At 35.4% G+C, this 12,583-nt stretch overlaps 1 protein-coding gene across 2 annotated transcripts in view; it reads right to left on the bottom strand.

The window, feature by feature from the left end:
* CTTNBP2 (cortactin binding protein 2) overlaps positions 1–12,583 on the bottom strand; it is a 77,779-nt gene that overhangs the window by 10,926 nt on the left and 54,270 nt on the right. For both annotated transcript variants that reach the window (XM_038153784.1, XM_038153785.1), the window contains 9 exons: positions 11,248–11,365; positions 8,632–8,898; positions 7,190–7,285; positions 6,682–6,761; positions 5,483–5,569; positions 5,300–5,399; positions 3,393–3,545; positions 2,932–3,119; positions 338–516 (listed from right to left, as the gene is read on the bottom strand). In XM_038153784.1, coding sequence (XP_038009712.1) covers positions 338–516; positions 2,932–3,119; positions 3,393–3,545; positions 5,300–5,399; positions 5,483–5,569; positions 6,682–6,761; positions 7,190–7,285; positions 8,632–8,898; positions 11,248–11,365 — 1,268 coding nt within the window. The remainder of the gene's footprint in view (positions 1–337; positions 517–2,931; positions 3,120–3,392; positions 3,546–5,299; positions 5,400–5,482; positions 5,570–6,681; positions 6,762–7,189; positions 7,286–8,631; positions 8,899–11,247; positions 11,366–12,583) is intronic.

The following is a 12,583-nucleotide window of genomic DNA, read 5'->3' as shown; positions in this document are numbered from 1 at the left end:
GAAATCATTCTTCAAACTTCCTTTATTTACAACTTCAAAAGGAGAATTTACCAACTTTTCTTGAATCTTTTAACCTCGTGTCAGAAAATAAATGAAGGATCACAAGAAGACTGACTTTGGGGCAGTATTAGACACCCATTTCCCACTTGTGTCCTTCAGAATTGCTCTTCTAGTAATTAAATAGCCAACAGAAGTTAAAAACCTTCAGCAATTTCAATTAAAATGCCTTTTTTAAGGTTCCTGAGTCAGCAGGATTTTGGGAGAAACACAATTACTACATTTGTGATAAGTATCTAGTTGGCACTGAACAACATCAAGCAGGAAACAAAAATCTTACTTGACTGTTGCTTGGCTGTGCCCTGGAACCACAGGACAGGAGAAGAAATGCTTTGGCCCCATAAGTGCTTCAGGTGCTCCTAGACGTGACAAGCAAGAGTTCAGCTGGTGCCAAACAGCAAGAATCCAGTCTATGATCTTGCACACGGGATCACATGGAGGAGGCACTTTGCCTCTGAACTGCAGGGAGAAAAGATGTTTGACATGGCATAAGACCAGAAATGCAAAGACTTTCCTTGAAACTCCAGGAAGGCTTGGGGTTTTTTTGATTGCATGTGTTGCTATTAAAAGATCAGGAACAGTCAAGAACAGGTCAAATCTTTTTATAGGATATACTGACATCTTGCTGTATTAAAATTTATTTTCCCAACTACACTTCAACAGATATATCCTTAACAATAAACTGACATACCTTTACTTTCTAGTGGGAAACTAAGGCAGAAATTTTGGTAGCAGTGGTTTTCTACAGTATTTAAGATTAGGATTACAAGAGATATGGAGCACATACAATGCAATGCATATGATACAAATAAAGCATTATGAGAAAATACCCAATTGCACTGAACAGGAATATCTGATCCAGACATATGCCCAGTGGATTTCCATATTGATTTTAGATCTAGTAGCAGTGAAGAAAAGATCTCTTCCTCTAAGACTTTTGTTTTTAGTCTGTCTTGTTAAGGGCAAATTATTTAGTGCCAGAAAAATCTCCTGTTTCCTCTGACTTCAAATTACAGTCTTCATCGTCCTAATCCTAGGATTATCCTCTGTAACAGCTTAAATTAAAGGAAGCATTAAAAGATGCACCAGGGATAGTAACTGACAGCATTGAAGCCAGAGCCTCTTGATAGAGTCTATAGGTGAACTTAAAGTAGAGAAACATTAAAACTGTACCCATGTAACCTAATGGTTCAAACTAACAGCAAAAAAGAGCTTTTCACCTGAACACATGAATATTACACATAAACAAGGTATGATAATACAGAGCAATGATCTTTGAAATAGTCTATGGTTCTAACAATATCTGTGTTTCTACTTTGCTTTAGAGTTTTACAACAGATTATTCTTTCTTTTATTTTTGACTTTGCAATCCACTATTTTAAGTCCTGTACCAACTGGCATTTGAGTTTACATATGGCACATGTATGAATTTCAAAAAACGTGCTATCACACTGGGCATTTCAATATTTAATTAGGGAAGATACAGGAAAACACACGGCTTTTTTCTCCAAATAGCCACCATCTGCATATATACTCGAGAGAAATTAAACTTCATGAGATTACTACCCAAATTCTGTTCAACTTCAGTCAGAGGTAGGAGTCTATTACATAGTCAAATTCTAACCTATTAGACTAAGGATTTCTTTCAAGCCCACAAAAAAAAAAAAAAAAGCCTGAAAATGACATCTGTTATTTGATGCTGCAAGTTCTTCTAGCCAAACCAGTTTGACAGAGTAAGTCTGATGCAGCCTTTGACTATGAACAAGTCATAACTTAAAAAATATAATCTAAGAAAAGTAGTCTATTAAGAGTTTCATAGATTTCCCATGGTTCTTTTTTTCTATTCTGTATTCTGGTTCTTGCAATTAAAGAATACTTAGGAGTGTTTCTAAATTTCCTCATTATCCTGGCTGAAATGTTCAAATACCACACATTTCCTCTGCAGGATCTCTTTGAATCAGTAAACCTTTATATATGAGAACTGTGGCAAAGGGTACAGGAGATGACATCCCTAAGGATAACCAAGACACATCCAGCTGAACACTCAAAACTGACAGTAGGTCTGTTGTCTCACAACAGGACTCTTTATTACTGGAAGTTTTTTTTCTATTCCTAGAACAATCTCCCTTTTTAAGCCTGCTCAAAACTGCTGCCAAGATTATTTTCCTTTGCAGCTGTTTTGATTAAACTCCCTCTGCCAATGTCTAACAGTGCCTGACTGTTGGTAATAGCTGCTATCACACTCAGATAGTACTCCAAATAACTTCTGAAAGTCCACTATTCCTCTTCTACCTACATCTTTATTTTCATTTCCCATTTTTGTTTATTTATTAATTTTAAACAGCCTTCCCATCTTTATTTTTTTTGGACTTTTGTTTCAGCTTCAGCAGATCTATTAGCTCAAACAACTTTTCTAACTATATAATTTGCCCATCTTTTGATCTGAAAATCATGGAAAATATTTTTCTGCTTAAAACTTAGACAAAATACATATATCTTATTTTATGTATTGAGAATAAATTCTTTGAAGAAGAGACTATGTATGTTTGTTGAACTGATTTTTACTGAAATTCTCAGAAGAATGAAAAATGTTGAAAAAATTTACTGAAGCATGTTTTGTGGAGTTGACAGGCAAGTAGCCCCAGTATCATTATTTGCAACCAACCAATGGTTTATGCCAATTAGCCATGACCACACACCTTTCTGTGAGGCCAAGCACAACATTTCCAGATACACAGCCTGTATCTTCCCAGAAATGAATGCTTTTTTTCCTGAAACAACTTAAGTTATCTGCTCTGCTTTTGGCATTACCATCATACATATTTCACAGACCTGGTGATGAACATAACTGCTGAAGCTGATTCAAGTTCTTACCTTGTTTATTACTTTTCTCCTTAAAATCCTCTGAAGCAAGCCTCGCATTGGCTCCCCATCCCACCTAAGTTGAACCCAACGGAAATGCTGCTGAACCAGCAGGTCAGAGCCATGAAGATGGCACTTTGCGATGGTCCCCAGTAAAAAGCAGTTCTCATGAAAGTAAAAAGCACCAGAAACTCCATTTGCTAAAAAGGAACCATAAAACTTTACTGAAATACTCAAAGCCTTGACATGATTTCATATAGAAGCAAGAAGCAGTGACATAATTAGAAAGGATAAACAACCCACAAAACACCATAAATTAGCTAAAAAATATGGTATCATTGTTAAGGACAACTGTTTACAATAAAATATAAAAACGGAACAAATTACATTTTTCTCCTGTTCCCTTTTTCCATATATTACAATAAAACTGTACTGTAGTAAAAACACCTCTGCAAACCAAATTCTTTAAATACCTCTTTGAATAGTGCAGGGATTTTCTGAACTCCGATTCTCAAGAGGCGCTAGAAAATCTCCGAGTAATTCAGATAAAGAAGCTCTCTCCAGATTTTCTAAAATCACAATTGTTGTCTTGTTTACAGGAGGCTGTTTCACTGGGATCAGACAAGCTGAAACACAAAAATCCCATTAATGCATACTTAGGAAAATTTACTTCTATTTATATATACAGAATTTACTGCTACTAGTGCAATGAAAGATTTTTAATTTTTTTTTTCCTTTTTAACTTGTTTACAGGCCAGACAGACTGGATAATAAATTTAGAATTGAAAGCATAAAATCAAACAATAGAAAGAATATTATACTGTTTATAAAGAAAAAAATTGAAAGCTATGATTAAAATAAATTCCTGAAATTGCTGTAATAGGATCTTCATAGACAGGAAAGATTTCAATACACTGAATACAAATGCAACAGAAAAGATAGCAAAGACCTCTTCAAATATTTCTATCATTTGCTGTATTACATCTCAAACTTTTAACATGTACTCTTTATACCATGTAGTGATGAAAGGTTTAAGAATAGTCCACGTTTGTAAGAAACTTTATCATTCTATGAGATAGTAGCAAATGTCTATGAGAAGTAGGCAATCTTCTCTTCAAGACTTCCTTAATCAATCAATCTTTAGGCATCACTCAAATACTCAAAGCTAGTATGAACCAAACCCAGTAGCACCTGAACCTAATAGGCATTAAAATGACATCTCTGTATTTTTTAACATTTTAAATATTTTCCTTTAATTTTTCTGATTTTAACATCTTATTGCTTAAAAAAGACACAGCTTTGCAAGTGTTCTTGCAACACTAAATCCCAGGTAAATGCTTCTGTAACACAGAAATAAATATAAACACTTATCTTGACTATATTGTTTCACAACCTTTTGAAGGTGGTACTAACAAAGGTCATTAAGGAAATTGACCTGTAATAAGGCAAAACTTGCAGCAACTGATGGTATGATCATTGCTATTTAGTTGCAGTTTCCTGACTCTTTTACTAAGAGGATACAGCTTGAAAGTAGGGAGGACAGGTACCCGCTTTGTGTCTGATGGATTCATTTAGAGGAGAAATGCTCTCTTAGGAAAGGAGATGCAGCAGAACAGTGGGGAAAGAAGCTGGCAGAAAAATGAGAGACACAACCAGAAGCAACACGCAGAACTGCAAAACCAGACCATTAAAAAGAGTGCATCGCTGACAGAGAATAAAGCATCCAAAAGAAGCAGCTTTCCTAAGAGACAAACTACGAGTGACATTCTTGCCTCCAGGCCAAGCACCAAAGTCTGGCTGACTTCTGACTAAATGGTCTCTTCTCTCCCACCAATGCAATGGCACTGAAAGTGACATAAGGGAATAATCACTGGCACAAGCTGTCCTGGTAACTGTGACCAGGATTTCCTTAGAGGAAAAACTGCCACAGACTGAAGTTACACACCAGGCAGTATGAGAACAAACAGAACAGGGCACTGCACAGCATTGTACAACCTGACAGGATGGCTCTGCTTTTGTTCATGAACACACACACACACACACACATAGTCGATCTTCAGTTCTGATTCAGTAGATCTGAACCAGAGCCATCAACTTTTAAAGGATCACAAAGGGAAAAAAGAATGAGACATAAATTAATATTTAAAATGACTGGTTTTACTTAAATGGTATGAACTTTTGACAGAGTTCCTTGGGAGCTCTGATGTGCTCAGCTCTCCTTCAGTTTAGACGCAAACAATTGGCCCCAAGCACCTGAGAAACTGGGTTCCATTAAAACATGCCATCCACTATCCAAAATGGTTTTACATATTTCTTTACTTTGCACCATTAAAAATTTTCCTACAAATCTCCAAAACTAGCCTTTCTGACATAACCTTACCATTACTGATGAACAGTTCTGCAAGTTGCTCCTTGGAGAAACCAGCATCCACTTCCACTTTAACAATCTCACATGTAGATCCTGCAGCCACTTGCTTTTGCTGTGTTGAAAATTTAGATATTTAGTGAAATAGTGAAAACTCTTGTTTATGGATTAATTCACTTGATATGTTTGTGCAAATACCTTCATGCAGGCTGCTATCTGATATGCTATGTAATCTTGCAAACTTCCTTCTGGACCATGGAAAATGACATTACGGTATTGTTCAACCTACAGACAGATAAATATAAATATTTATTTTGTAAATAAATTATTCTTGGAAGTTCAGACTTGGATATTTTTTTCTATTAACCTAGATGACACAATCAGCACCTAAAAGACAAAATTGTTTGCTTTGCACTACTGGAGTTGATAATCCTTACTATACTAGTTTCAAAGTAGACACTATTTGCATACAACATCTGTGAAATATATTGATAGATTTATATCCTAATCTGTAAAACTACATAGCAAGGTATTTTATTACAACAGACTTTAAAACTTAAAACAGTCATGTGAAAGAATAAATTTAGTAATCACAAATATTTTCTTGATCTTGAATTAAAATATATACATCAGAATGATGCCAAATCATCAGTTTAAGTCACTACTAATTTAAGGATTAAGACTGAGGATTTTATTTGCAATACAAATGGGTTCATGTTATCAGTATGGTAGAACAATTTTTTTTCCTCTAACTCTGTTTTACCTCTAAAATGTCCGTAGGGTAATATACTCATATCTCTGCAATCTCTCAGCAATATAGTTGAATACAGCAGAAACCTGTGGCACATTCTCCTGACAACAGAAAATACTATCCAAGGACACAGCAGAAATTAGGCAGGTTCTAAACTAATTCTGATTTGATGCAATGTTAAAAGAAATGATGTATGAAAGTTATCTCATATTGTTCAATTATCCTTACATTTTTGTGGTATTAAATAAGGCATGTTACAGGAGATTTCTACATAAGCTAGGAATAAAATTCACATCTCAAATAATTGCTTACATGAATGTTATTCTAATTTACTTTCTCTTCAAAAAGTGGAATAAAATAAACTTGGAAAGCAATCAAGACATCAGAGAGCTTTTAATATATTTTTAAGCAGTTCAGTTAATCAAGCAGCAGCTATTTAAAGAAAAAAGTTAATGCCCTCACAAGACTAAAGTTAAGGGTAAATCTAGGGGGAACTTTATTTTAAAACAGCTTTCATCCCATTTCATTTTTTTAGAAGTCTTGATGTTCTTTCACAGAGCAAAAAAACCCCAATTTTAGTCAACACTATTACAGAAGTACTTTGACAAACAAGTAGCATGCAGAGAGAAGCAAGCTTATTACTGACCAGGCGGAGATAATTTTGAAGTGTCTGAAGATGGATCATGGATGCATAGGTCACACTGTTTAAACAGCCTTCTTGAGGTCCTTAAAATGGGACATACATATAACTTAGGTACATTTCTCATGTTTACATGCATGTATGACTGATACATATGATTTTCATGCAGTGACCTTTTTTAAGAAGAGGCTACGCAAATTAAAATGCTGAATAAATGAAAGACATTTATCTAGCGCCACAGATTCATGGGTATCCATGACATAAGCAATATATATACTACTATATGGCTGAAAAAGGCAGTAAGAATTTTATGTGCAGCATATTTTCTGGCACAGAAATGCCAGAAAAATGTTGTAGACACTTTAAAATCTAGTTAAACAACTAAACAGATATGATGTCTCTGAGAATCAAGCAATACTGAAGAACAAAACCAGTAGCAAATGACTCTCAAATGATGTATTTCATATGGAGTATCTTAACATTCAAACCTGAAAAATTATGACTTGAAAATTACCAAACAAAAACACTGTGATATGCTCAGCTCTATTGTTCTTCAAGAAGTCCCATGGTGGCTGGGAAAAAATCTGACCTGTTGACCATGTAATGTTTCCTGTTAAAAAAAAAAAAGAGAGATATTCCTTGTATGTATATAAAGTGTCCTACACTCAAGCATATTTGCTTGCTTACAAAGATTATGTGCATACACTGACAAATTTGACAAACCAACCAGTCCCATGTATGAGATGTACTAAATCATGCTATTATTTGATATAAAACTGAAGTTACTAGTGTCTTCTGCCAGTTGAGACACAAGTTAAACAGCTAGCCTGTCTTTTTATCTTTACATGTAAAATAGAATAATTTGCCCAGTCTAATGTGACCAGGGTTCAGTTTTGATTATGGGAAAGTGAAGGAAGGAAGGAGATTTAAGATGAAGTACATGGATTTTCAGAAACCTATAAAACTGTTACTAAAACCACCACATTTTGGCCAATTTTGCGTAATTTTAAGGATTTCTATTTTGTACCTTGCTAAGTGAAGTTATGTAAAACAGTAGTTCTATTTACCTATGCTGGTGATTTACAGACTGTATTTACTGTATATTCTGGATGTACTGTAAAGAAGCAAGCCGGGCTTTGAATTGTTTTTGTAGGACCACAGAATATCCTGAGTTGAAAGGGACTCACAAGGATCATCAAACTCCTGGCTCTGCACAGGACATCCCAAGAGTCACATGTACCTGAGGGCATTGCTCAAATGCTTCTTGAACTCTGTCAAGCTGGTGCTGTCACCACTTCCCAGGGGAAGCCTGTTTCCATGCCCAAACACCCTCTGGGCGAAGAACCTTTTTCTAATATCCAACCTAAACCTCCATGACACAACTTCAGGCCATTCCCTCAGGTCCTGTCACTGGTCACCACAGAGCTGAGATCAGTGTCTGCCCCTCCTCCTCTCACAAGGAAGCTGTAACTGCAGTGAGGTGTCCCCTCAGTCTCCTCTTCTCCAGGCTGAACAGACCAAGTGACCTCAGCCTCTCCTCATACAGCTTCTCCTCGAGGCCTTTCACCATCCTCATGTCTCCTTTGCACACTTCCTAATTGCTTTTTCTTATACTGTGGCATCCAAAACTGCACACAGCACTCAGGGTGAGAACTTAGTTTCACCTGACATGGATTTCTCCTCTGGAGTACTAAAAGTACTAAAAGACTAATTAACAGAGGGACTCATGATCTCCAAGATTATATTAAAGCACATAATTAATTGTTCCATAAACACAGCTAAAAGTAAGGAATGTTTTCATGACAGCACTGTTCAAAGTTTCATATCTAGTATTAGTCTTTCTTAGTCTACAATTTAAAAGATGCCGTAATTCAAAGATATTTTTATCTTAGAAAATTTCACAAATTTGAGAACACCCCCAAGTTTTGCTTTTATCATTAACACCAATATTGATACCTAGTTTGACAGAAAATATACTGCTTGCACTGAGGCCAATGTTGGATTCTGCAGCACTATTAAATGACAGATCTTCCAGGCTCCTCCATCCATCAGAAGCAATTGCTTGGAAATGGTTTGTCACTGCCTGACTCACTGCTTTTGAAAAATCATCCCATGACGTCTGCTTGCGGATATTTAAAGCACATATTGTATCAAATTCCTCTGCACCACAATGGACTGGTTCAATGCCACTGACTGAAATCCTTACAGGTAGATTAAGAGCATCTGTTGAAAAACAAAACACCAACTATGAGAAAAACTGTAAAACTCAGTCCCATTATTATCAACCAATAACATCCAATATTACAAAGGAAAGCTACAAAATAACTCCTGCTACAAAGAAGCAAATGGTAAAGAACAGGACAGATCACCACCAGAAAATCAGAGCAGTGATGAAAATACCAAGGTATCTATAATTTTTTTACAAAAACCAGTTCAGTATTATTATGCTTAAATAAAAGGAAACAAGACAAAATTTACTTAATCTTATATTTCCTCTTTATAGATTAATTACTTATAAATTAAGACAGATGGTAGGCAATGTCTTAATTTTTCACTTAATTTTGTTTATGCACAATTTTTTCTTATCAATGTAGAAAATAATTTTCTGGCACTAGTGCACAAGTGCAAAACACAGCTGAGCCAAACATCTTTAAATAAAAAGTTAAGAGCTAAGACAGAAAATGCACTTGAAAGGGTATATTTAATTTACTATAGATTAAATTGACAAAATGTTTAAAGAGGAAATTTATATGCACATTCCAGAAACTATGAAGTATTTTAAATCTTGCTCTTTGGAATACAACTCAACAGAAGCAGCAGTCTCTGGAGATCATTTAGATGAATAAAAATCAAAACTATCTTTTACTTTTCATGCTGAACAATACATTTCAGAAATTCTTAAATTAGAATTAAAATTATATTTTAAGAAGTACACCATAAAAACAACCCACATCAGATGATTATGAAGTCTTGCAACATGATCTTTGTTTCCCTTTTGTCTTCAGAAGCCAGATCTTCAGTTGATACAAACCAATGAAGTTTTCCTGATGTCAGAAAAGCTCTGATTTAAACCAACTAGCATACCAATGGGAAAAGATTATTCAGAGGCATCCTTCAGATGTGGAATTGTGAGATATGCATCAAAGGCTTGCCCTTGTGATGATGGCTGGACATCAGGGAAATGAACACAGACTGTAAGGAGTGCAGAGGGTTCTCCACAAGGAACCAAGCCCCCAGGACAGAGGTACAGAGTATGCCTAAACTTCAATGCATGTGGCCTCTAAGGCATAGCTAGCAATCCTGGCCCTAGTCTTTCAGATCTTCAGAGCACAGATCCTCCTGTCCTACAGTGGAAACCTTCCTGGAGTGTGAGGAAGGTAGAGGATGGTACACAAACACTTTACCCGAAAATCTTGGCTTAAGGTGTAAAGAAGAAGAGAATGGGAGGCCAAAGGTTCTGACCCGATAAAAGCTCTTGGATTCATGACAAGCATGTCCAGAGACACAGGACACTAAGACTGATGGAAATAATACAAGCATTAATTTACCAGGCTGCAGATTCAGCCATCAGAAATTTGTTTCAGTCTGATAAAGATGACTATGGAGGAGTGTCTGTTAGAAAGTGAGCTGTATTCCCCTCTGAACCTGCAGTAAAATGTAAGAACTGGGATTTAAAATAGCTGAAGAGGAAAATCAGAAGCAGTAGACAGAAAATTTCCTCAATTTGTTGATAACCAGTGAACTTAACTACCCACATCCGTATATCCCACAAGACAACACAAAAAGGAGTGAAAAAATAGAGAGCATAAAATCTACAAATGCCATAATTCTAACCATGCAGAGAAATATAGATATCTTTCTCTGTATATATAGATACAGCTAAATCTAGATTGATATAGCGATATAAAAACCACAAAACTAGTGAGAGGGTGAATTAAGTTCTGTCTCAAGAAATACACAGATGGGCCTGCTCTGCTGAATTTTGAGAAAATTTACAGAGAAGGAAGAAGATGACAGGTTTCAACAGAAGAGCAATCTTCTTACGGAAGTTACTGATGCTGGAAAGAAGTTGTTCTTTGATGTTGTCTCTAAGATATATTTGAAGAATCAAACAAATAATCCCCTCACAAATAAGTGAAAAAATAAATTATGCTCTAAAAAGAGATTCAGATATGACTAGATGATCATAGCCTGAGGGCATTTGACAGCTACCCACCACTAAGTGACTATTTCTGCAAGAATTTGAAGAAAATATAAGAGGAAGGCAATAGCTTTTGAAAAAGTACTTATAATTAATTCAGAAATTTTAAGAGAGTATGGACATTTGCAAATGTACAGTATGTATTATCTTTTTGAACGGTTTAGAAACAAAGACATGAGGAATTTAATAACCTCCAACAAAATTTTATCATATGCTTTTGCAAAATTTGGAGAATAGAAACTTGCAAGATCAAAGTAGCTTAATATTGTGGTGCTAAAAAAGTGACAACTACTCTTTTCATATTTCTCATTTTTGCTCCACAAGTTCTTTACTAAAAACATTTTTATGTAATGCTGATAGCATTTACTTACTTAAGTTTTCTAGGAGATGTTTGCAATCATCAGTAGCAACATCATGCAATGTTCGATTACACTTATCTTTTCTCTCAGCCTCTAGTCCACCATGGCTACAAAGGATTTCTAGACAGTTCTGCAAAGGTAGGAACTGTATTATTTACTTGTCCATTTGCTGCACTAAAGCATTCTACCAACATGCAGTTAGATTCCTAATTAAAATTCTTACACATGCATTTCCAAAGACAATCAGCTACAGAGTTTCTATAGATAAAATGAGTTTTCTCACAGAGTTGAAAGCCAGGAGTAAAAATACTTTATAGCAGGCTTTAAAGTCTCAAATAATGACTATAAAAAAGCAGAATACATAGATCCAGGGTTCTACAGTCTCTAAGCATCAAGTGCTGATTAGCTGAATTAACTAGTCACTAGTTTAGGTATTGATAAGGAGACAGAAACCCAGCTATTATCCTGGTTTGAACATCTTGGCCTCAATGTTCAAGCAACACTAAATAAGCAATTCTAAAGCTTAATACAGACTAATCAATGAATCTATTTAGGTAACAATCCATAAAATCAGTTTTCACTTTGTAATTCACCAAGCAGGAGTTTCCATCATGACTGACACCTGAGTGGGACACAAAAAAGTAATCATCTTAAAACCACCTTGCAAGCCTCTTCTTTGGCAGAATTTCTGCAAGCAGAAACCTGAAATTCTGCAAGCATCGTGACAATGCAGTGATATAAAAATGTACTTTTATCAAGTCAGAGCACAAACATCTTGTGGATGACAACATGATGCTCTCTAAAAATGTCATATGCTCAACAAAAGGAAAAATCATTGAAATTAGAAACAAGCTATTAGCTATCAATTTGGATTGGTAGAATAATATTGTAACATGAAAAAATATTCATTATACAGATCCTCCCAAATATGTGTGGGATAAAAGAGTTCTCATAAAACTACATTCAAATTGATTGATCAACAGTCAGAAAAAGGATCAAGTCCTTGTTTCTAATGACCATCATTTTGCAATAATACAGGTGGTCTCCATGAAAGCTTTTCCATCTCAGATATGCTTTTAAAGACATATTCATATTGTAAAACAAAGAAACCAGTGGAAATTACACTAGTTAATACTGAATTGATAATGTTTGGGGTTAACCATAGCAGAGAAACCAAACCTTAAAAATACAGAGAAGCAGCTATTGAGTATTTGATGTGGAATAGTGGCTAGTTGCAGGTTGACATAGTGTTACCTATTTTGTAGCTGTTTTACAGAAACTTTTGTCAGTGTATCTGACACCCTCAGACCTTTCATAAATATAGCAGTCACTCAAGGTATATTTGTCT

The sequence above is a fragment of the Motacilla alba genome, chromosome 1A (assembly GCF_015832195.1).
Source record: "Motacilla alba alba isolate MOTALB_02 chromosome 1A, Motacilla_alba_V1.0_pri, whole genome shotgun sequence".
In the NCBI taxonomy this organism is placed as follows: Eukaryota; Metazoa; Chordata; class Aves; order Passeriformes; family Motacillidae; genus Motacilla; species Motacilla alba.
This window is presented reverse-complemented; position numbering and strand designations above follow the sequence as displayed.